Genomic DNA, 24,553 nt, shown 5'->3' with positions numbered 1-24,553 from the left:
GTTACACCTGTATCTACAATAGTCAAATCACAGGGTTAGATTATTTATTAAAGATTAAAGGTTACGGTGGAATGGTGGGGCAGTGGGTAGCGCTGTTTTCTCACAGCAAGAAGGTCGCTGGTTCGAATCCTGGCTTGGCCAGTTGGCATTTCTGTGTGGAGTTTGCATGTTTTCCCCGTGTTCGCGTGAGTTTCGTCCGGGTGCTCCGGTCCAAACACATGCGCTATAGGGGAATTGAGTAAGCTGAATTGTCTGTATCTTATGTGTGTGAATGAGAGTGTATGGGTGTTTCCCAGTAATGGATTGCAGCTGGAAGGGCATCCGCTGCATACAACATATGCTGGATAAGTTGGCAGTTTGTTCCGCTGTAGATTAATAAAGGGACTAAGCCGAAAAGAGAATGAATGAATGATTGTAAAAATGAGCAATATCACACGAGGAGTGTATGGCTGTAGATCGGCACTCGTGGGAGGCATGCGCTGGCTCAAGACCACAGGCCGAGTGCCTTAGTGTCACCAGTGACTATATACAACCATATCGCACTGCTACTCATGTGATATTGCGTTTATACAACAGTTCGATGGCATAATCATATAAAAAAGACAATCAAACACAGACTTTAAAAATCCTTTTGTATGAGGAACTACTTTTTTCCGCCATTCATTTACATCTGCAGCTGACGTCAGGACAGCAGAAACCGTTGATACTTCACTAATGTCTCTTTAGCGCTAATGTTTGAGTGATTCTCTAGCGTAATGTCTAAAGTGATGACAAAACAGCTGATTTTGCTCACATTGTAGGATTATAATGCTGAACAGCATGAAATGCCATCAGTCTACAGAGATTTCCTAGTATTTCTCTGTTGCAATCAGGATATCACAATAACTAACCCCGATAAAGCCAAAGCAAAGCAAACACTACTAGATTACTATGGTATAAATACAGCATTACAACATGCAAGAGAGCGAGAGATTGACTTAGAGTGTCACTTACCAGTTTAATAATGATTTAATCGGATGCAGTTTAAAATTATGCTGAGATTTTCTCCCCTAAAGACTTACTATGCATTCTCTGACGCCATCTTGTGGCGTAACCGTCTTTGCTCTGCTCAGTATGACAAGCTGATGGCCGCCGACCTCCGAAAGTAAAAATATTTAAAATAAGCACTATCCTTATAAATAAACTGCATAGTTGCAATCTAAACAACTATTTTCATCTAAAAAAAGCCTCAAAAGTACATGATGTTGTCCAACAGCTGCAATATTTGTCAAACTGTAGTGAGATTATTCCTCTGCTGTTACTCTATGTGGGCGGAGTAATACATAAGAGTGAAGAGGCTGTAAGAGTGCTGTTATTGCAGAATAGTGCACAGCTATCAGCCAATCAGATTCAAGAACCAGACAGAACTGTTGTATAAAAATATACATGAGGACTAATAATTCTGACTAAACTGTATATATAATTTTAACTAAATAATTAATATGCATTGGGGAAAAATTAATGCATACAAAACAATTCTGACTTAAAAAATGCAATTAGCTTTAAAAAAATTTAGCAAATAGCTATGAAAAATAAGAAATCTAATATGGGATCATATTTCCTGCTGCCAAACCATTAACATCAGACAATAATAACTGATCCAGGTGCAGCTTTTTCCTCTCTGGGGTGTGTTTTTTCTGGATTCACGCCGCAGTCGTTGAAGCCCAAGCACTAATAAAAAAAGCAAAGTCCCTGACTCTGCATGAAGAAATGATGAATGCACTGAGTCCGCATGGGGTCTCCGCGGTAAGTACGTATAGGGAGTTGTCAGCAGAAATGTAGACGACTGCTCTTTAAGTAAACTGCTTTTTAAGGGCTCCGGAGTGGCGTTTAACTTGAGGTGATGGTCCGAAGCCAAAAGGTCTACTGGTGCTACATAATTGGTCATGACCGCGGTTATACATAATCATGCATACTGATCATTTTTCCTACTGAACGCCGTGAAGTCTTCATAAAACAGCACTGTATGTTTTCTCAAGAGACCGAACGCAAGTGGGATGTTACGTAAAAATGTTGATTTAGTGCAATCGATTATTTTTAAAAAGCAATGCATGATCACACGTTATTTTATAGGACAATTCTTGCTGTTAATAAATCAATAACTATGCCTTTTAGCTCCTATTGTGCTATTTAGTATTAGCTATTAAGGGAAATAGGTTTAGGGTAGGATTAAGGATGTAATGCTTATGCAGAATGTATAAATTATAACTGCTAATTTACGGTTAATATCTTAAAGGGCACCTATTTTACCCTTTTTCAAGATTTAAGATAAGTCTTTGTGTGTCCATAATGTGTCTGTAAAGTTTCAGCTCAAAACACCCATCATATCATGTATTACACCTTTCTTAATCTGGGGGAATTTGAGCTGTTAGGACATTGTAGCTGTTTTCGTTGCCTGTGCCTTTAATGCATATGAACTGGTTCTCCTTGCCTACCATCAGAGCCATAGAGATCTCTGTATTGCTCTGATGTGTGCAGCCCTCACCTGCTGTCTCACCTCAGATAAACAGCACAGTGACATAAAAGAATGAAGCAGATCTCTGTTACTACAGTAAGAACTTTCCCAACGGTTATCCGATGTACTTATTGTTGAGTTGATTCAAGCCTTTCTGCAACGATGAGTCACACACAATGTCATTATAAAGACACACACATATACGCGCGTTTAGCATTGCACTGTTTTTGCACGGTAACTGTGACAGGATACACATTAATCTCCACCGCTGCATGGACATCCGTTATGTTAATGTACAAAATAAACCTGATTTAACGTCCAAAATCTGGGATTGAAGTATCTTCTTCTATAATTGTTCTGACACGCGGCTGTGCTGATAAAGACGGTAAAACCGCTGGAATTCATTATAAACATGCACTGTTTTAGAAAGAGTTTCAACTTGTAAAACTCATTCATGATCACATTTGATGATGATTGATGATCACAGAGCGCTGAACAGATCTTTTAATCCCAGTTGCCTTGTTGATTATATGTGTTACTACGAAGACATGTTAGTATGCAGCAGTCAATCAATTCATTGGGCAGGGAAACCGCACTCCTACATTGCGGTGGGCCTTAAAATAGGAGGGATATGGATCCCATTTTAATGTTAGAAGTTTTTAAAAAGAGACATATTGTGTTTCTGTCACTCCAATATGACTGTGGACACACTATACCTACACACAGTTCTGTCCAAACAGCTTAAAAAAGATGATTTTCATCATATCCTTTAGTAATAGGGAGCTATATATATATATACACTCACTGGACACTTTATTAGGTACACCTGTCCAACTGCTTGTTAATGCAAATCACATGGCAGCAGCTCAATGCTTTTAGGCATTTCAGGCTTTAGGCAGTTTAAAGCGAGCATCAGAATGGGTAAGAAAGGTGATTTAAGTGACTTTGAACGTCGCATGGTTGCTGGTGCCAGACGGGCTGGTCTGAGTATTTCAGAAACACTGCTGATCTACTGGGATTTTCACGCACAACCATCTCTAGGGTTTACAGAGAATGGTCCGAAAGTAGAAAATATCCAGTGAGCGGCAGTTCTGTGGGCGAAAATGCCTTGTTGATGCAAGAGGTCAGAGGAGAATGGCCAGACTGGTTCCAGCTGATAGAAAGGCAACAGTAACTCAAATAAGCACTCGTTACAACCGAGGTCTGCAGAAGAGCATCTCTGAACACACAACACGTCCAACCTTGAGGCAGATGGGCTATAGCGGCAGAAGACCACACCGGGTGCCACTCCTGTCAGCTAAGAACAGGAAACTGAGGCTACATTCCCATCATGGATGTGCATCTGACAAATCTGCAGCAACAGCGTGATGCTGTCATGTCAATATGGACCAAAACCTTTGAGGAATATTTCCAGTACTTTGTTGAATCTATGAAACAAAGGATTAAAGCAGTTCTGAAGGCAAAACAGGCCCAACCTGATACTAGTATGTATGTATGTATATATATATATATATATATATATATATATATATATATATATATATATATATATATATATATATATATATATATATATACACATACAGAGTATATACGTTTATAGAGTTTTACCTCAAATGTGTAACATTTAGAAATTAATAAAAAAAAACTCAAAATAAAATAAGTCTAAAAGGTCATGTTGGCACAAATGTAATGCATTTAAAGAGTTTCATTTCTATTGTCTATGAATGAAGTTTTATGTGATTTTTCGTATTTAGTCAAATAATTAAACAAATTATTCAGCAAGTAAACCACTGTTCAGAGAAATTAATTATTCAAATACAATTTTAATGAAGTCATTAGCAACAATCATGCTTTGGAAGTAACTTCCCCAGCCCTGGTAACAAGCCAGTTAATATTGATAACACAGAAGATGACAGAACAGAAATGCAGAGCTAAACTAAACAATATGCTAATGTCCCAATGCATTTAATGTTCTGTTTAGCAGTGCTTTATCTGCCAACCACAGTGATGCTTTTAATCAAGAACTATATGATCACTGACGTCACCACAAACCCAATCAGCAAAATCAAGTGAGCAAAATCAGTTACTAACCATGTTGACTTCTGAAATGGAGTCAATACTGGCAATATTTATACTCATTCCCACGATGACTGGAGGACCTAAAGGAAACACAAAGAAAGAGAAAAAGACATTAATAAAACATCGTTATAACACAAGGTCAAAGGATTATGCATATTTTGATCATTCCTCAGTAATAAACTGAATAATAGTGTAAAATCGTAGTAAACTTTACCCCAAGACATGAATTTCAGCTTCTTGATAATTATACTTTATATTTTACTCGATAGGGTGGCACGGTGGCTCAGTGGTTAGCACTGTGGCCTCACAGCAAGAATGTCACTGATTTGTGTCCTGGCTTGTCCAGTTGGCGTTTCTGTGTGGAGTTTGCATGTTCTCCCAGTGTTGGTTCGGATTTCCTCCGGGTGCTCCGCTTTCCAGCACAGTCCAAAGCAGTGGCGGATTTAGGCATGGGCAATATTGGCGATTTTATGTCCCCCCCCAACACGCTCTTCGCTTTTGTCCGTGACACATATAACCTCCCACCACAGGTCTTCACTTTCTGCGAAGATGGTGGCATGAACACTGAGGGTGGCATGATTGTTGTTTGCCTACAGTGGCAGTTAAGCTAGCGACGGTACTGGTTCAAACACATGCGCTATAGGTGAATTGGATGACCTATTATGTAGTGTATGAGTGTGTGTGTGTGAATGAGTGTGTATGGGTGTTTTCAAGTACTGGGTTGCGACTGGAAGGCTATCCGCTGCATAAAACATATGCTGGAATAGTTGGCGGTTCATTCCATTGTGGTGACCTCTGACAGATCAGAGACTAAGCCGAAGGAAAATGAAGGCATGAATGGATTTTACTTGCTACCAAGTGCTTCAGAATGAAAAAGGAAAAAAAACAACCACTAACCAGGTGAACTTTTGTAGATCTCGTGATTATTTAAATCTCTACAGCGTGAATTAATTGGGGACCTTGTAAACAGTCTTGTTTTCAGACAGACTCACTCATGTGTCCTCACTTCATCACTATTGAGCTTGCCAGAGCCAAAAAACAAAACAAAAAAAACCAAGCTTTCCAGTTCTGTGTGCATCAGACGGTCAGTGAACAGACTGTGGGTGTTCAGTCTGAGACTACGAGAAAAACAACCCTGTAAATATTGGCGGTATTTGCCGTTTCTGCGTGTGGGTGCAAGTGAGAATGTCTGTGTTAAACAAGTTCTATAAATTGGAAACGAAACAACTGTTACAACGAGGAAATGCATGAAAACAGGACAAAAATGACTCATGACAAAGCGTTTTACACCAAATATGCTGTAAAAATCTTTATATTTAGTGTACTTTTCTAGTCACCTCAACTTCAATCAAGCAAACTGACTATAATATTAAGTTAAACTTTGTGTAACTTAAAAAATGTAGTTGAAACCTGATTAGCATATTCAAATAAGTTCAAGTAACTTAAAAACATTTGTAGTCAAGACTTGTTTGTCATTTTTACAGTGCACCTCCATGATACTGTATTTTATCAATAGGTTGATTATGTAAATTGGAGATTTCTGGTTTAATAAAAGTTATTATTATTATTATTATTATTATTATTATTATTATTAATATTATTATTATTAATATTATTATTATTATTATTAATATTATTATTATTAATATTATTATTATTAATATTATTATTATTATTATTATTATTATTATTATTAATATTAATATTATTATTGTTATTATTATTATTAATATTATTATTATTATTATTATTATTATTATTATTAATATTATTATTGTTATTATTATTATTATTAATATTATTAATATTATTATTATTAATATTATTATTATTATTATTATTAATATTATTATTATTATTATTATTATTATTAATATTATTATTATTATTATTAATATTATTATTAATATTATTATTATTATTATTATTATTATTATTATTATTAATATTATATATTATTAATATTATTAATATTAATATATTATTATTATTATTATTATTATTATTACTTAATATAATATTATTATTGTTATTATTATTATTAATATTATTATTATTATTACTATTAATATTATTATTAATATTATTATTATTATTATTAATATTATTATTAATATTATTATTATTATTATTATTATTATTATTATTATTAATATTATTATTATTATTATTATTATTATTATTATTATTATTATTATTATTATCTATATAAATCATGTGGGCCCTTAAAAATAAAGGTTTTTAATTGTCATCGATAATTTCATGGAAAACCTTTAATATTCAGTATAAGCATGTTAAAATGCTTCTGTTGGTTTTTAAATCTCTAAATGGCCTGGCACCTTCTTATCTGTCAGACATATTAATCGAGCATCAGCCTGGTCGGTCTCTTCGGTCATCTAACCAGAGACTGTTATGCATCCCTAAGTCGAGGCTGAAATGCAGAGGTGACCGTGCTTTCGCAGTAGCTGCATGGTCCTAGGCTGGGGAATGCTCTGCCCCTCTGTATCAGATCTGTTTCATCCCTGACTGTTTTTAAATCTAGGTTAAAAACTTACCTCTTTGATTTGGCGTTTTATGTGAAAATTGTCTGTTTTAGCAATAATTTAATAATTTTATATATACATCTGTTTTAAGTTGTACTGTGCAGCACATTGGTCAACCTCTGGTTGTATTAAATAGTGCTATATAAATAAAATTGACATTGACATATTCACAAAAATCTTACTGTTGCATCTTAAAACATACCTCATGAGAAATATGTTAATGATAGTTTCTATGTGCTTCTCTATAAGAAATAGACCTGCAAGAGATAAATTTGAGGTGCTGATTAAACATAAATCTATTAAAGAAGTGAATAAATTTAAGTATCTTGGCATAAATCCAGACATTAATTAAAAAATCGATAGTCATGTTAAAAATATAAGCAAGAAGGTTAAGCCAAGTCTAAACTGTTTTCATTTTATTCGATTTTTAACATGTCAAACTGCAAAATTACACATGCACACAATGATATTATCTTAACGTATTGCATTACATAGTGGTCACAAGCTTCTTTAACTACATTGAATGCAGTGTTGGTAGCACAATCTGACTGGTAGGATAAAATATCAGGACAACGTGTAAAGCAATAATTATAATGTGTTTCCATAAAGTCCCCTTAAAACTTAATTCTCGAAGCGCTTATCAATAAATTAAAGTAAAACATTCAAAATAGATAAAACATTCAATATCTAGAATCATACAACACACTAAAAATACACACCTCACGAACAGCCGAGTGTAAGTAGAGCATTTTTATGGAGGAAGATTCAGTTCAAAAACCTTCAACTTTCAAAAACAGGGCTGCTCATCACTGTTAGTTCCATAGCAGTGAACCAATCAGAAAAGCTCGTAAGCAGGGTTTCATTGGAAGTTTCTGTTTACAAATGCTCAGTGGCTGTGTACAGATACCATCGTACTTTATGATGTACGATTTTTTCATTGTGCCTCAAGTTTTTAGAAGCAAAGATGCGTTCGTTGTGAATGAGCCCTAAGAATCTTGATGTCTACCTTTTAAAAAATGAATGAAGAAGAGGGTAGCGAATGATCCTGGGTCACTAAAAACTGGAGGTTTCAACAGCTCAGGGTTAACAGCACTTCCTAGTGATCAGAGCAGGCCGAAACCCACTTTCAGTCTAAGAGCCTTGGACACAGGTAAGTGGTTTTATTTTGAGCTGCACGCGCTTTCTTCAGTGTTCCTTCGTTTCATGAAAAACCTGGTCAAAAAATATGTAGCGGCAGGAGCGTGCGGGAGATTTCAGGCTTCACTGTTTACAACTAGCCAATGAATGTACTTTGACATCTCCTGGGAAAATTCTTGCTGGTTGCCTTCATAAAGCGCACAGGAAAATGGCTCCACACCCCCCCCCCCCCTTTTTTCGCTCCAGAAGCACGTTTTCCTTCTCTCTCTCTCTCACTCATCATGATGTGTGTGTAAGAGAGAGAGAGAGAGTAACGGAACTGCAGGCATTTAAGAGTGAGCCGAACGCCATGCAAACATGTCAGCAGTGAAAAGATGGGGGGTGAAAAGTACCACTGCACAAAGAAGATGGAGAGGATACATGGAGAGATGGAAGACTGCACTCTCAGTCAAGTGCTCAGTTAGTAAATATTTCAAAACTGCGGTCAAAAGAACGATGTATGTTCTTCTCCTTCTTCTTGTTCTTGTTCTTCTTCTTCCAGTAGGTCTGGATGACATCTTTAGAGATATTTTAAGACAGCAGAGAAGATGGATGCCAAACAAAGAAATGTCACAAAAAAAGAGCAGTAAAATATAGGATAGAAATGATTACAGAATGAACTGGGGAGTGAGCAGACCGTTAAAAATCAGAAGAAACAAATCTGTATGGATCTGATATTTCCAAATGTCCCCACAAGTATAGCAATGCCAGTAAATGTTAACCATGTGGGCATATCTTTTGGTCTTCATGATGGAAACGGCTCATAATCACACAGAATGAAATATTTGACGTAATATTTTGATGTAAAAATGCAGTTTCCTGTGAGTTTGGGGTAGGGGGATAAAATATACAGTATGTGCAATAAATAATAATTACTTCTATAGGATGTTTCTATATAGATAGCTGTACAAACGAGTGTGTTAGATGGATAGATAGATAGATAGATAGATAGATAGATGGATGGATGGATGGATGGATGGATGGATGGATGGGTGGGTGGGTGGGTTTGTGGATGGATGGATGGGTGGGTGGGTTTGTGGATGGATGGATGGATGGATGGGTGGGTGGGTTTGTGGATGGATGAATGAATGGGTGGATGGATGGATGAATGGATGGAAAAATAGATATGTTGATGGATAGATAGATAGATGGATGGATGGATGGATGGATGGGTGGATGGGTGGGTTTGTGGATGGATGGGTGGGTTTGTGGATGGATGGATGAATGGGTGGATGGATGGATGTAAGGATGAATGGATGGAAAAATAGATATGTTGATGGATAGATAGATAGATGGATGGATGGGTGGGTGGATGGGTGTTTGTTGAATGGAAAAATAGATATGTTGATGGAAGGATGGATGGATGGATGGATGGATGGATGGATGGAAAAATAGATATGTAGATAGATGGATGGATGGATGGATGGATGGAAAAATGGATGGATGGATGGATGGAAAAATAGATATGTTGATAGCTGGATAGATAGATAGATAGATAGATAGATGGATGGATGGATGGATGGAAAAATAGATAGGTAGATAGATAGATAGATAGATAGATAGATAGATAGATAGATAGATAGATAGATGGATGGATGGATGGATGGATGGATGGATGGATGGATGGATGGATGGATAGATAGATAGATAGATAGATAGATAGATAGATGGATGGATGGATGGATGGATGGATGGATGGATGGATGGAAAAATAGATATGTAGATAGATAGATGGATGGATAGATAGATAGATAGATAGATAGACAGATAGATAGATAGATAGATAGAGACACTTCAGATATCTTTGATTGAAAATTCATGCATGTACAAAAGAGAGATTTCACTCAGAAGCTGTCAAATGTTCAACATCTGTGCTCCATCTGAATATTCCCAGCACCTCTAATACCCCCCCACCCTCTCCAAAAATCCAAACCCTCAAGAACTTCAGCATTTGCGACTATTCTCCTCTCTCCGACCGCACTGCCAGATGGCACCGTCATCCGTGTACATATTCAGATGACAAATGTAAGGCAGGTGGCATCTCTGGAGACGCTGGAACTCCATTCAGGAGGACCTCTCCGATCCCCTGTCCTCTGTGTTTTGCTAAACTGTGGGAAGATCACACGGAGCTCGTGCCCGACACAGCAGAAAAACAGAAAGTCAGGTAGAAACTGCAAAAAATAGCAGTCCTGACGATGCCGAGGATACTGTGTCCCGGGCTGAATTCTGCTTTTCCCTGAGCAGGTTTTCACTGACACAGCGATGTATCTCTCCTGCAGGTAATGATGACGCTAATGCCCAGCGTTTGTGTTCAACCTCTTTCCTTAGGAGAGAAGCTGAAAAGTGCTTACTGCTGAGGGGTGAAGGAGACTCCACATCCGTATGATGCATGAGTCTTTAGCACAACTGTGGATTTATTGCCTCAATTAGTTTAGGAGTTGATGAGCATTCATCTGCGTAACGGAGAATCATATAAGTGTGTCTCAGTTTGTGCTAAACAAATGCACACAGGCTGGTCAGGAGTGGCTTACGGTGGATGTGAGATGCCCTACAGCTCCCTCTGCTGGCGCTGCTGAGGGGTTTTTTGATCTTCACCCTCAATTCTGTTTCACGCCAAAGACAAGATTACACTGCGGAGCGCACTGGGGATGGAAATGTGTGGCTTATTTAATGAAGATTCTGACTTCAGTTGTTTAGCCATACATTTCATTGTGTGAGTGTGTTTGTGTGTCTTGAGTTGCTTACATTGTGGGGACCAATTCATTGTGGGGACCAATTCCACAGGTATAGCAATTGCAGTCAATTTTAAGCTTGTGGGATTTTATTTCTGGGGGGCAAATGAGAAAAACATCTCATAATCACAAGGAATGAAGTATTTTGAAAATGTAAAAAAGCTGATTGTTTCATGTGAGGGTGGGTTTAGGGTTAGGGTTGGGGTAGGGGGGGAAATATACAGTTTGTACAGTATAAAAATCATTGCGATGCCCGTTAAGATAGCTTCACCAACACAATCTCACAGCAATTCGTAACTTTTTGATTTAGTGGCTCAATTCGTACGATCTAATTCGTACAATTTAATACTATTTGCTCATCCCCCAATCACGGGTTTAGGGGTGGGGTTAGGCGCCACGCCTTCTTTTTAAAATCGTACAATTTCGTACGACTGAACTGACAAAACGTAAAATACTTACGTTTTCTCGTGAGATCAGGCTGGCCGTACACATTTTTGTGTGTTGATTTATTTCTTATGCTGTGGGGACCAAATGTCCCCATAAGTATAGTAATACCACTGAATTTGAAAGTTGTAGGGACATTTCTTAAGGACCACCTGAGAAAAATGACCCGTAATCACACAAAACGAAGTATTTAGAAAATATAAAAAGGGGTTTATGTATGGGGTGATAAAATATACAGCTAGTACAGTATAAAAATCATTAAGGTTATGCAATGTTCCTGCAAGCATAGCAATACCAGTGAATTTTGACCTTGTGGGGACATTTCTTTTTGGTCCCCATGAGGAAAACGGCTCATAAATCACACATAATGAAGGAAAAACACAGATTCTTTGCTTTGAGGGTTAGGTTTAGGGGTATTATTTTAAGTAAGGGGGATTAAAAATAAAGTATACAGTATAAAAATCACAACATATAAGGGATGAAGTCATCATAAAGATAGCTATACAAACAAGTGTGCATGTGTACCATGTATTCCTTATGCTGTGGGGACCAAATGTCCCCACAAGCATAGCAATACCAGTGAATTTTGACCTTGTGGGGACATTTATTTTTGGTCCCCATGAGGAAAACGGCTCATAAATCACACAGACTGAAATAAAAATGCAGATTGTTTCCCTTGAGGGTTATGTTTAGGGGTAATGGGGGTAAGGGGGATTAAACATACAGCATGTACAGTATTAAAATCATTATATATATGGGAAGAAGTCCCTATAAAGATAGCTTTACAAGCACAAGTGTGTGTGTGTGTATGTACACCATGTATTCCTTATGTTGTAGGGACCAAATGTCCCCACAAGTATAGCGATACCAGTAAATTTTAATCTTGTGGGGTCATTTTATTTTGTTCTCATGAGGAAAAAGGCGCATAAATCACACAGATTATAGTACTTTGAAAAAATAAATTATTTCCTGTGAGGGTTTAGGATTAGGGAATAAAAAATACAGTTAGTACAGTATAAAAATCATTATGTCTATGCAAAGTCCCCACAAGTATAGCAATTTAATTGAATTTTGACCTTGTGGGGACATTTCTTTTTGGTCCCCATGAGGAAAACGGCTCATTAATCACACATAATGAAATAAAAATGCAGATCGTTAGCTTGAGGGTTGGGTTTAGGGGTATTATTGGGGTAAGGGGTACTAAAAATAAAGTTTGTACAGTATAAAAATCATAGCATATAAGGGAAGAAGTCCCGATAAAGATAGCTCTACAAGTCTGTGTGTGTTTGCATGTACAGTGTGTGTGCCATGTATTCTTTATGTTTCGGGAACTGAATGTCCCCACAAGTATAGCAATACCAGTTAATTTTGACCCTGTGGGGACATTTCTTTTTGGTTCCCATGAGGAAAACGGCTCTTAAATCGTAGACTGAACTAAAAATGCAGATTGTTTCCCTTGAGGAATGAGTTTATAGGTAATATTGGAGGTAAGGTGGATTAGAATATAGTATGTACAATATAAAAATAATAACATATATGGGAAGAAGTCCCCATAAAGATGGCTGTACAAGCGCGCCCTTGTGTGTATGTGTACCATGTATTCCTTATGTTTTGAGGACGAACTCTCCCCACAAGTATAGCAACACCAGTAAACATTAACCTTGTGGGCTCATTTTTTGTCCTCGTGATGAAAACAGGTCATAAATCACACAGAATTATGTATTTTGGGGGAAAAAAATGCAGATTGTTTTCTGTGAGGGTTGAGTTTAGGGTTAGGTGGTAAAACATATAGTTTATACATTATAAAAATCATTACGTCTTTGCGAAGTCCCCACAAGTATAGCAATACCAGTGAATTTTCTTTTTGGTCCCCATGAGGAAAACGGCTCATAAATCACACATAATGAAGTAAAATGCAGATTATTAACTTGAGGCCTGGGTTTAGTGGTAATATTGGGTGAAAGGGGGGTTAAAAATACAGTATGTACTATATTAAAACCATTATGTCTATGCAAAGTCCCCATAATGATAGCTGTACAAGTGTATGTGTGAGAGATAGAGATATAAAGGAAAAAGTGGACGAATTCTACATGGATGAATGTAATTTAAATGTAAAGGTCTGCTTAATGCACGCTAGAGAAAAGCAGCCGCAGATTGAGCCCAGGCCCACATGCCTTTCATGAACACAGTCACGCAGCGCACCATACATGGAGAAATAGAGTGGCGAAGAAAATACCACTCTTCCAGCCGATTCACAATTCTAATCATCAACTCATTGCTTAGCAACAGAGGGGTTCCATAGCAACAAGGCAGCATTGTCACTCGTACATTGCAACGAGAGACACGGTGCTTTTCATACATTGTATTCAATCTGTTTCATTTTTTCTCTCTCTCATGAATGGCCAAACGTTGGCATCGTGTCCTTTTTCCTCAGACGAGGAGCATATATACGGTGACTAAATTATCAGAGATGGAAAACCGAGGATTTGGACAAACATTTTAATGGATGTTTCGGCGGCATGTTCATTTGCATGTGCCAGGATGAGATGAGAAAGCTCTACCTGACATTTGTAGCTATTAACACAGTGTTGACATTTAAAAAAAAGCCTCAGGATGTGGTGAATCAGAACTAACTATATATTTATAAGGACTAAATATTCACTTAGAAACATCTTCACAAAAAAAAAACAATCCAGTCTAGTGTGATCATCAAATGATCATCCATTTTTAAATTGAATTATTAAACAATCTGAGATTAATGATCAGTGATCAATACCTGACACTGTCCATGGATTTCTGCATATTTATTTTAGAATTATTATGTTAGAAATAACCAACCCAGGCTCATTCTGAGAACGTAGTCCCGGGGACGTTTCTGGAGACCGCAAAATACGTAGCTGGGGGTACGTACGGCTGCATTTCATTTTTTTAAGCGAACGCTGCGGGGCGGTTTGACGCCTTTCCTTTCGGCGCTTGCCGGCCGGCCAGCCGGCCGCTCGCCTCCGTGTGGCGGGCTTTCCCACTGCAACCAGTTTGTCCAGTTAGCTCTTCGTGTACTCTGGCGGACTCGAGGCGCAGAGAGGGGCTGACCACGACGACGACGACCGGGTTCGAGTCCGGGGAAGAGCGGTTCCAGAAATCAGGTAAGAAAACAAAAACAAAATCCAAAAAATGAAGCGAACAAGTTCATCACAGGGTGAGAATGTGGTCAAAATCCGAAAACGTGGTAAAAATCAGACGAGGGCTTTTCTTTTTCTGGACGGCTTTTGTGAATCGTCGTTGGTTGGGTTTAGGGACGGAGGAGGGTGGGTCAGCCGATTGGCCGGTCACACAGTCAATCATTCTGTCATCCAGGCAGACAGGCGGAAGGTCGTTCGACAGCGGCCTCTAGCGGGTTTACGCGAGAACGGCGCGGGAAAAAGCGCGCACAGCGGCCTCTCGCGGATTCGCGAACACAAAAACTGCAAAAATACGTACCTCCCGGGACGTATTTCACGGTCTCCAGAAACGTCCCCGGGACTACGTTCTCAGAATGAGCCTGGGTTGGAAATAACATGCAATTAATAAAGAAATAAAAATAGTACATGATGTACAATTTCATCACAGGCTCATTGTGAAGATGTGCCCCTGTATACATTTTTGAAGAGCGTGAATTATGTATTCAGGGCTACAAATGGCTGTATTTCATCTTTAAAATGAATGCTACTGGGCGGTATGATGCCGCCGATGGCTTCTGTTCTTTATTTGCGCTACCAGCTGACTGCTTGCCTCCATGTGGACGTCTTTTCCGTGGTTACCAGTTTGCCAAGTAGCTTGCTGCGTACAATGGCGGACTTTAAAATAAAAACAAAAGGCAAACAAAAGATCTGAAAACAAAGTAAAATCAGGCAGCTGCAAGAGCTTTTCTTTTTCTGGATTGCTTTTTAAAACATTATTGGTTGGGTTTAGGGAAGGCGATGGGTGGGGGGATAGGTCAGTCGGTCAGTCATTCAGTCAGTCGACAGCGGCCTCTGGTGGATTTATGCGAGAGCAGCAGAAATTTGAGAACTGAAAAAGCGTACACAGCGGCCTCTGGTGGATTCGCAAAAACGAAAACTGCAAAAAAACTAACCTCCCGGGACGTATTTCGTGCTCTCCAGAAATGTATACAGGGGTACGCATCCATGATGAGCCTGGGTTGTATAATTTTAAGCTGATATTGAATTTACAGTAGAAAAATATTTCCAATTATATCAACATTGCGCTGACAAAATAATGCATATTTGTGTTACATTTTACTATTTGCATATTATTACTATTGAAATCAATTAATCGCATTCAATATAAACGTTTGTATTTACATAGTTTGTATCTACATAGTATTTACATATATTGTATTTACATAGTATGTATGTATGTTTCTGCCGTTCTGACGTCAACTGCAGATGTGAATGAATGGCGGAAGAAAGTAGTTCCTCAAACCAAAGGATTTTTAGAGTCTTTGTGCTTGATTTTCTTTTTTAGATACATGATTATGACGTCAAACTGTTGTAAAAATGCAATATCACACTCATAGCAGTGCGATATGGCTGTATATCATCACTGGTGGGACACTCAGGCCTCCCACCAGTGCCGAAATACAGCCATGTCGCAGTGCTACGAGTGTGATATTGCTCATAGATACACATTTTGTAAATATGTTCAATTCACTATTGATCTAAAATAAAAACACTGACCTAACACATTGAATATTGATATTAACAGTAGGAATATGCTGCATAATGCAAAATTCTGACTCTCGTTTAGCTCGACTGATATGACATTTGTCAAGCGATACAATACATGAACTAGTGGACTAAGTTTGAAGTAATAGCGCTTTTTTTAATGAACAGAACTTCAGCGTCAGCACACATTTCGGTGTGGTAATTTGTGTATCTGCGGCTAACAACACAGCTTTGTGACACTGACAGCCTGTGATGAATTAAAGCGCTCCGCAAACTCAGAGGCCAGAACAAAGAGATAAATGTGTACAGTTCTGCAAGTTTTAGGAAACTCAGCAAGCAGCCATATGGCACAGCACATTTGCAGAAAAACACCATCAGCAAGATGAAGAAACACCTAGCACAACTGCGTCAGCCTGCAGGACACCTTCAGGACGCGCTTGCAGCATCCCAGTGTATTAAAAACAACAGTGTAGAAGAAGTATAAGTGGAAAACACACACTCGTTTGATAAATGTCCTGAGCTGCAGAGTTGCACTGAAATCAGCCTTCAGTTTGTCCATGCATTGCAAAAAATAGTCTTCTTATTTGAGTATTTGTCTTGTTTCTAGTCCAAATATCAATCAAGGAACCTTTTTTAGACAAGTAAAGATTATTGACTTGTTTTCAGAAGTAATATGTCAAAATTAAGTGAGTTTTTCACTTGAAGCGCACCTGTTTGGACAGAACTGTGTGTTGGTACAGTGTCCACAGTCATATTGGAGTCATAGAAACACAATAAGTCTGACGTTAAAATAGGATCCAAATCCCTCCTATTTTAAGGTCCACTGCAACGTAAGAGTGCGGTTTCCCTGCCCAATGAGTTGATTGACAGCTGCATATTAACATGTCTCTGTAGTAGCGTGTATAATCTTATCAACAAGGCAACCGAACTTAAAAGATCTGTTCAGCGCTCTGTGATCATCAATCATGATCAAATGTGATCATGAATGAGTTTCACACGTTTAAAATGTTTTAAAACAGAGCGGGTTTGTAATGAATTACAGCAATTTTCACATTTTTATAACTACAGCCGCATGTCAGAACAATTATAGATTGTTAAATCAGGTTTATTTTAAGAGATGTCCATACAGCAGTGGATATTAGTGTGTATCCTGTCACATTTACCGTGCAAAAACAAAGAGCTTGTTTTCACTTAGTACCTTTCTTGTTATTTTTACAAAGCAAATATTATTTCTTATACAATATATTGTTTCAAACTCAAAAAAACTCAAAAATGTCAATAAAAGTCACTTTGTTAAACTGTAAAGTTAAAAATTTTCAGCATCAAACGTCAACAGAGCAGGGATTAACATCCCATAATGCAATTCATATTGTAAATAATAATTGTATATAGAAATACATAATAAATCAAGTTCCTTTATTCATCAGAGGTCGCCACAGCGGAATGAACCGCCAACTTATCCAGCATCTGTTTTACACAGTGGATGCCCTTCCAGCTGCAACCCACTACTGAGAAACACCCATACATATTCACATTCACACACAAACATGACAGCTAATTTAGTTGACAGTTGACAGACAGTTGACCTATAGCACATGTGTTTGGACTTGTGGGGGAAACCGGAGCAGCCGGAGGAAACCCACGCCAACACAGGGAGTACATGCAAACTCCACACAGAAATGCCAACTGACCCACCTGAGGCTCAAACCAGCGACCTTTTTGTTGTGAGGCAATTGTTCTACCCACTGCGGCCTAATTTCATCTTCCGGGATTCAAATAATTTTTGGGGCGGGATCAGAATCGGTGACGTAGCGCAAATCTGCTATTGAAGTGATGACGCATCGGCTTTTCATTATTATTCATAGCTGAGTTTTCTTATCCTATGAGAAGACCCTACTTCTAAATTATTTATGGGAGCATGTGCTTTCCGACCTGCCAAGCTGTGAGACCTATATATATATATATATATATATATATATATATATATATATATATATATATATATATATATATATATTGAGGACTAATGAGCGAAGCTGGACAGAACTAAAACCTAACGGAGGGTGTTCAGATAGGATCATCTGCGGGGTGGCTGTTCTAAATGCATCCAGAAGGTCAATGGTTCCCAAAGGGTCTTTTCGAGGTATAATAATGAAATGGGTTTTTAAACATACTTCCCTGCCGTTGAGCCGTTCGCATCCATCTCAGGCCCCCCGCGATAAATGACATGTCTTTCGCTGTGTATTTATCGGAGACCATCACAGGGCCGTATCCCGTCCTTGACAGATCTCTCCTGACGCCCAAGGACTAGTCTTCCCTATCCATCATGAGGGTGCGAAAAAAAGGGACCCGTGGGGATGTGTGTGCTATTGTATTGTGCAAGTCTTGTTTCAACATGCAGGGGAACAATAAACTGTGCTTTCAGTGCTTACGTGCCTGCTAATAGGCCTTCTTATTTTCCTTCCAAGCAGAACGGGCTACACACACAGACATATACAGTTGAAGTCAGTTTTTAGTGCTCCTGTGCATTTTCTTTTTCTAATATTTCCCAAATGATGTTTAACAGAGCAAGGAATTTTTCACAGTATTTCCTCTAATATTTTTTCTTCTGAAGAAAGTCTTATTTGTTTTATTTCGGCTAGAATAAAAGCAGTTTTCAATTGTTTTAAAACCATTTTAAGATCAATATTATAAGCCCCCTTAAGCAATATATATTTGCAGTTTTCAGACTGCACGATTTTCAAAGTAGCTGCGTCACAGATGATTTCACACTGCATGCCTATCTGGGTTAACGTTCTGTCACTGCTGAGTTTACTTTGCAAGATGGATCAGAGACAGGGGGTTTCACACTGCACTTAGTCTTGGTCCACGAACTACGTCTCATAACCAAACACACTCGAGACGTAACATGGAAACAATGCAAGGTCACGTAGTATATCTTTTATTATTAACTACATAATGAAAAAGAAACCTTTCTGGGTAGAAAATGTACAACCCAGGCTCATTATAAAAACGTACTCCTATATACATTTCTGGAGATCATGAAATATGTCACAGGAGCTACGTTTTTTGCAGTTTTTGTTTTCACGAATGCACCAGAGGCAGCTATCGACAGACTGCTTGACTGACCCACCCTTCTCCTTCCCTAAACCCAACCAATAGTGTTTTCAAAAGCACCGTTCCTCAACCGACTCAAACCCTGTTGTGGTGGTCAACTCCTTTCTGTATCTCAAGTCCGCCAACGTACACGGCGAGCCACTGGACAACTTGTTATCATTCGGAAAGCCGTTCATATGGTGGTAAGTGGTCAGCTAGAAGCACGAAAAGGAACGGCGTCATATCGCCCCATAGCGTTCGTTTTCAAACGAAATGCAGCCATATGTACTTCTGGCTACATAATTAACAATCTCCAGAAATGTATATAGGGCTACGTTTTTAGAATCAGCCTATGTTGAAAATGTGCTTATTTAGCTCACCTGGCTTGTGAAGGGAATTAGTAATTTATCTCAAACCTTTTTCTTTTTTGACCCAGTTGTGGTATTGCTCAGATGACACGTCAAACAGATACTGCTGCTCCTGCCATATTTGCACTAGTTTTTCTTTCATTTCTTGGGTCCAAATGGACAAAAATAAGCACTTTTAACTTCTCCCCCATCCTCCTGCTGGCCTGCAGATACCCATAGTAGTGGATGCTGCCCTCTCATTGGCTGTTGGTAATCGCAGATGTTATTTTCAATCAGATCACTTTTCACACAGCATGATTTTGAATCGCTGACAGCTCCAGATATTTAGCATGCCAAATTTCTCATGGGTTCATCGACGATTCTTTCAGTTCGTGTGTTTGATAGTTCACACTTGTGTGATTGTTACTCACATGAACGAGCACCGATTTGCTTGTGATTTCGTGAATTTGTCGGAGATTTCTCAAAACAATTTCTCAAAATTGGGGCTTAAATCATGCAGCTCAGCATAACTTTAACCCAGTTAGCCTAGTTACGTTTTTAAGGCCCAATCCCAATTCTACCCCTTAGCTCTTCCCCTCCCCAATTCTGTCCCAACTCGCTTTAAGCTGCGGTCACACTGGGCTTTTCCTCCCATAGACTTCCATTCATACGCACGCGAATGCGTCAGACCGGAAACACAAGGTCATGTGTCAAGTTTCGCAAGTTGCTGCGGTGCAAAGTTCAAGCTTGGTGAACTCTGACCTGCGAAATCGCATCACTTGAGACCAATCGAGGATCAAAACAGGACCTCTCTTGACAGAAATGTAAAATATGGACCAATCGCTCGCTTTTTTTGATGTCTAATCATCTTGTTTAATCCCGCCCCCTTTCGCTGTGCGGTACGACAGAATTTCGCACACTTAAAGCCCAGTGTGACCGCAGCTTCAGCTTGAAGGCGTAATCAATCAATCAACTTTTATTTATATATGCACTTTACTACAACCAAGGTTGACCAAAGTGCTTTACACCAGTGTTTCCCAACCCTGTTCCTGGAGGCACGCCAACAGTACATATTTAGGATGTCTCCATTATCTGACCCATTAACTTCAGGTGTTGGAGTCTCTTCTGATGTTATGATAAGATGATTCAGGTGTGTTTGATTAGGAAGAGGTTGAAAATGTGGACTGTTGGTGTGCCTTCAGGAACAGGGTTGGGAAACACTGCTTTACACAAGTAAAAGCAAATTAAACAACACAACAGAAAGGAGACGATGCAAAGCAATACAAAAAATATCAATAAAATCCAACAAACATAATGAAGTGTCAGTGCTAGGCATTAAAAGCCAATTTAAATAAGTGGGTCTTAAGCTTGGCTTTAAAAAGTGGCACCTCAGTGATTGTACGAAGCTCAGTTGGAAGGGTATTCCAGAGTTTAGGACCTGCCACTGCTTGTATCTTGACTTAGGGACTTCATGCAGAAGTTAGTCAGCAGATCGCAAAGCTCTGCTGGGTTTGTGAATGTGCAAAATTTCGCATGAATATATCGGAGCAAGGCCATTGACAGCATTATAAACAAACATCAAACGTTTTAAATTAATTCTAAACTTAATGGAGGCAGTGGAGGGAGTAGAGAATTGGTGTGATATGTTTACTTTTCCGACTGCTAGTTAACATGCGAGCAGCAGCATTTTGCACAAGCTGTAAATGATGAAGACATGACTGATTAACTCCAACATAAAGTGCATTACAGTAGTCTAAACGCAAATGAACAAAAGCATGGATGGCTTTCTCAAGATCAGCGTAGGTCTAAGATGGCTAGATAGCCTTCAAAATTGAGATTTTTCAGGACCACACTCGAAAGGGGTAAGAAGATTTCCCAGAATACACCAACTACAATAGCAGCATGGCTGCACATGGGAGTGAAATGCGCAAATTAGTATTTTTTTTGTCATTATTATGAATTTTTACAATAAACAAACACATTTTAATACATTAATAACGGCGCTCGTGTTTTACAGTCATGAAAAATCTATAATCCCTAATAATAACTCCTGTATAGTAGTCCCACAACATTCTGACATTCGATGACACCCAAATGCCCACAGCTGATTTTCAAGTTTCGCATGTAGCTGTGGTGCAAAGTTCAAGCTTGGTGAACTCTGACCTGCGAAATCGCATCACTAGACTGAGTGAGACCAATCGAGGATCAAAACATGACCTCTCTGGACAGAAATTTAAAACATGGAGCAATCGCTGGCTTTTTTTAATGTGTAATCATCTTAATCCCGTCCCCTTTCGCAGCGCGGTACGACAGAATTTCGCACACACAAAGCCCAGTGTGACCGCAGCTTCAGCTTGAAGGCGTAATCAATCAATCAACTTTTATTTATATATATATATATATATATATATATATATATATATATATATATATATATATATATATATATATATATGCACTTTACTACAACCAAGGTTGACTAAAGTGCTTTACACCAGTGTTTCCCCAACCCTGTTCCTAGAGGCACACCAACAGTACATATTTAGGATGTCTCCATTATCTGACCCATTAACTTCAGGTGTTGGAGTCATGGCTGCACTGGGGAGTGAAATGTGCAAATTAGTATTTTTTTTGTCATTACTATGAATTTTTACAATAAACAAACATATTCATTCATAACGGCGCTCGTGTTTTACAGTCATGAAAAATCTATAATCCCTAATAATAACTCCTGTATAGTAGTCCCACGACATTCTGACATTCGATGACACCCAAATGCCCACAGCTGATTTTCGGCTGGGAATGAGCTGTTTACAGTGTCTGCCATAATGTTAATGTTGTTTTCGTGTGTTTACATAGATGAATATGACCACTACAGTATAGTTACGATCTTATTGGCACATTAGATCGATAGGATGACATGATTCTGTTACCTTCAGTGATTTCCTGAAGTTAAATACCAAAAAAAAGCACAACTGGAAAAACTACAGCAGTCTTCGTCATTGATCTCATATATAGTAAGAGATCGCGTTGACATATGATGTCCCTTTTCTTAGGGGTCAATTTTGAAGCCCTTCCCCTTTACACTGTTTCAAGGGGAAGGGGTAGAAAAATAGAATTGGGATTGGGCTATATAATATTGGGATATTATTTACTGTCATCATGGCATATAAATAAATAAATGAAAATACATGGGTTATTAAAACTATTATGTTTGGAAATGTGTTGAAATCTGCTCTCCGTTAAACAGAAATTGAGGGACAAATATACAGGAGGGCTAATGATTCTGCCTTCAGCTGTACACACACAGAGCACGCTTCTCTAGTAAAAGTCGCAGGAGAATGCTAAAGCTCAAGCATGTTCTCTTCTCGCGCTATTAATCAGAACTCATCGGGATAGACATCATTCGTTTGCTGCTCGTCCATTTTTTTTCTGCTGAATGCACGCTACTTCGTTCACGGAAAAAAAAAAAAGCTTTATTTCTAAGCGTCGACACACGGGAGAGAAGCCGTGCGGAGTCGAGTTAATTAATAGGGAAACGAGCTGGAGCATTGTAGGTGTATTCATTATTAATTAAGAGACTTTATGCCAGCTGGGAGAGATGTCAGCAATTAGGGGAGATTTTTTTTTTTTTTTTGGCGGTGTGCAGTTGTCCTTGGATATGGGAGTCTGTCCCCTGCGAGGCACAGCGTTGTCGCTTGACACTTCGGGCCATGCGGGTTTATCAAACCTATTACTTCACTGTTTGGGGGGTCTGTGCATTTTATTGCTGGTATCTTTTAGATGAGTTTCAGCTGAACAGTAGATATGTGACAAAAGCCTTCATCGTCTATTCAAAATTTAGGAACAACAAGTAATAACTTGACTTCTAGTTTAGTTTCTAGTCTAGATTACGCTTATTTGACCAAAATAAATATGATCATGTCTTGATTTTGACTGATTTGATTAGGACAGTAAGGTCTGACTCTGCTTAGACTAAAGTCTGGTCACTGAAGCTTCAATAATGTCCAGTATAGAATATGTGCTCATGCTGCAGTGGAAACAGAATGAATATTGTGTCTGACTCCATCATGAGCTTGGAGGACTGCATCCATACATCTCTGCAATGACTCAAATCACTGATTAATAAAGTCATCTGGAATGGCAAAGAAAGCCTTCTTGCAGGACTCCCAGAGTTCATCAAGATTCTTTAGATTCATCTTCAATGCCTCCTCCTTCGTCTTACCCCCAGACTTGCTCAATAATGTTCATGTCTGGTGACTGGGCTGGCCAATCCTGGAGCACCTTGACCTTCTTTGCTTTTAGGAGCTTTGATGTGGAGGCTGAAGTATGAGAAGGAGCGCTATCCTGCTGGAGAATTTGCCCTCTCCTGTGGTTTGTAATGTAATGGGCAGCACAAATGTCTTGATACCTCAGGCTGTTGATGTTGATCATCCACTCTGCAGATCTCCCCCATTCTGAATGTAACCCCAAACCATGATTTTTCCTTCACCAAACTTGACTGATTTCTATGATAATTTTGGCTTCATGATTGTTCCAGTAGGTCTTCTGCAGTATTTGCGATGATTGGGATGCTGTTCAACAGAAGATTCAGCAGAAAAATTTTCCTTCTGACACTTTTCTAAATGATCAACTAGAGGTTGAGTTATTATATGTTGCTTGTACAACTGGGAACAACAACAAAACCTTTTGTCAGGTAGTGTATACAGTGCTCAACATATATAAGTTCACTCCTCACAGATCTCTCATTTAGAGTAGGATGCTTTACAATATTATATTTGCGCATATACATTAGATTAGTCAGTGCTGAAATCAAATTTAGGGCAAATCTAACATAATAACTCATGATAATGGGGTCCAAAATTAGTAGCCCAAACGCATATGTTAGGGGAAAATATTAAATTAAAAATAAAAAATGTATCAAATTTTGTTGAAA

The 24,553-nt window shown here is 38.5% G+C and overlaps 1 protein-coding gene across 1 annotated transcript in view; it reads right to left on the bottom strand.

Annotated features, from left to right (window-relative positions):
* The window catches only part of gabrb4 (gamma-aminobutyric acid type A receptor subunit beta4), a 111,607-nt gene that overhangs the window by 57,322 nt on the left and 29,732 nt on the right, over window positions 1–24,553 (bottom strand). The window contains exon 3 of the mRNA XM_056446443.1: window positions 4,589–4,656. Within this exon, the coding sequence (XP_056302418.1) occupies window positions 4,589–4,656 (68 nt within the window). The remainder of the gene's footprint in view (window positions 1–4,588; window positions 4,657–24,553) is intronic.

This window comes from Danio aesculapii, chromosome 21 (assembly GCF_903798145.1).
Source record: "Danio aesculapii chromosome 21, fDanAes4.1, whole genome shotgun sequence".
Taxonomy (NCBI): domain Eukaryota; kingdom Metazoa; phylum Chordata; class Actinopteri; order Cypriniformes; family Danionidae; genus Danio; species Danio aesculapii.
Note: the sequence above shows the minus strand (reverse complement) of the source record. Positions and strands in the feature narration are given on the sequence as shown.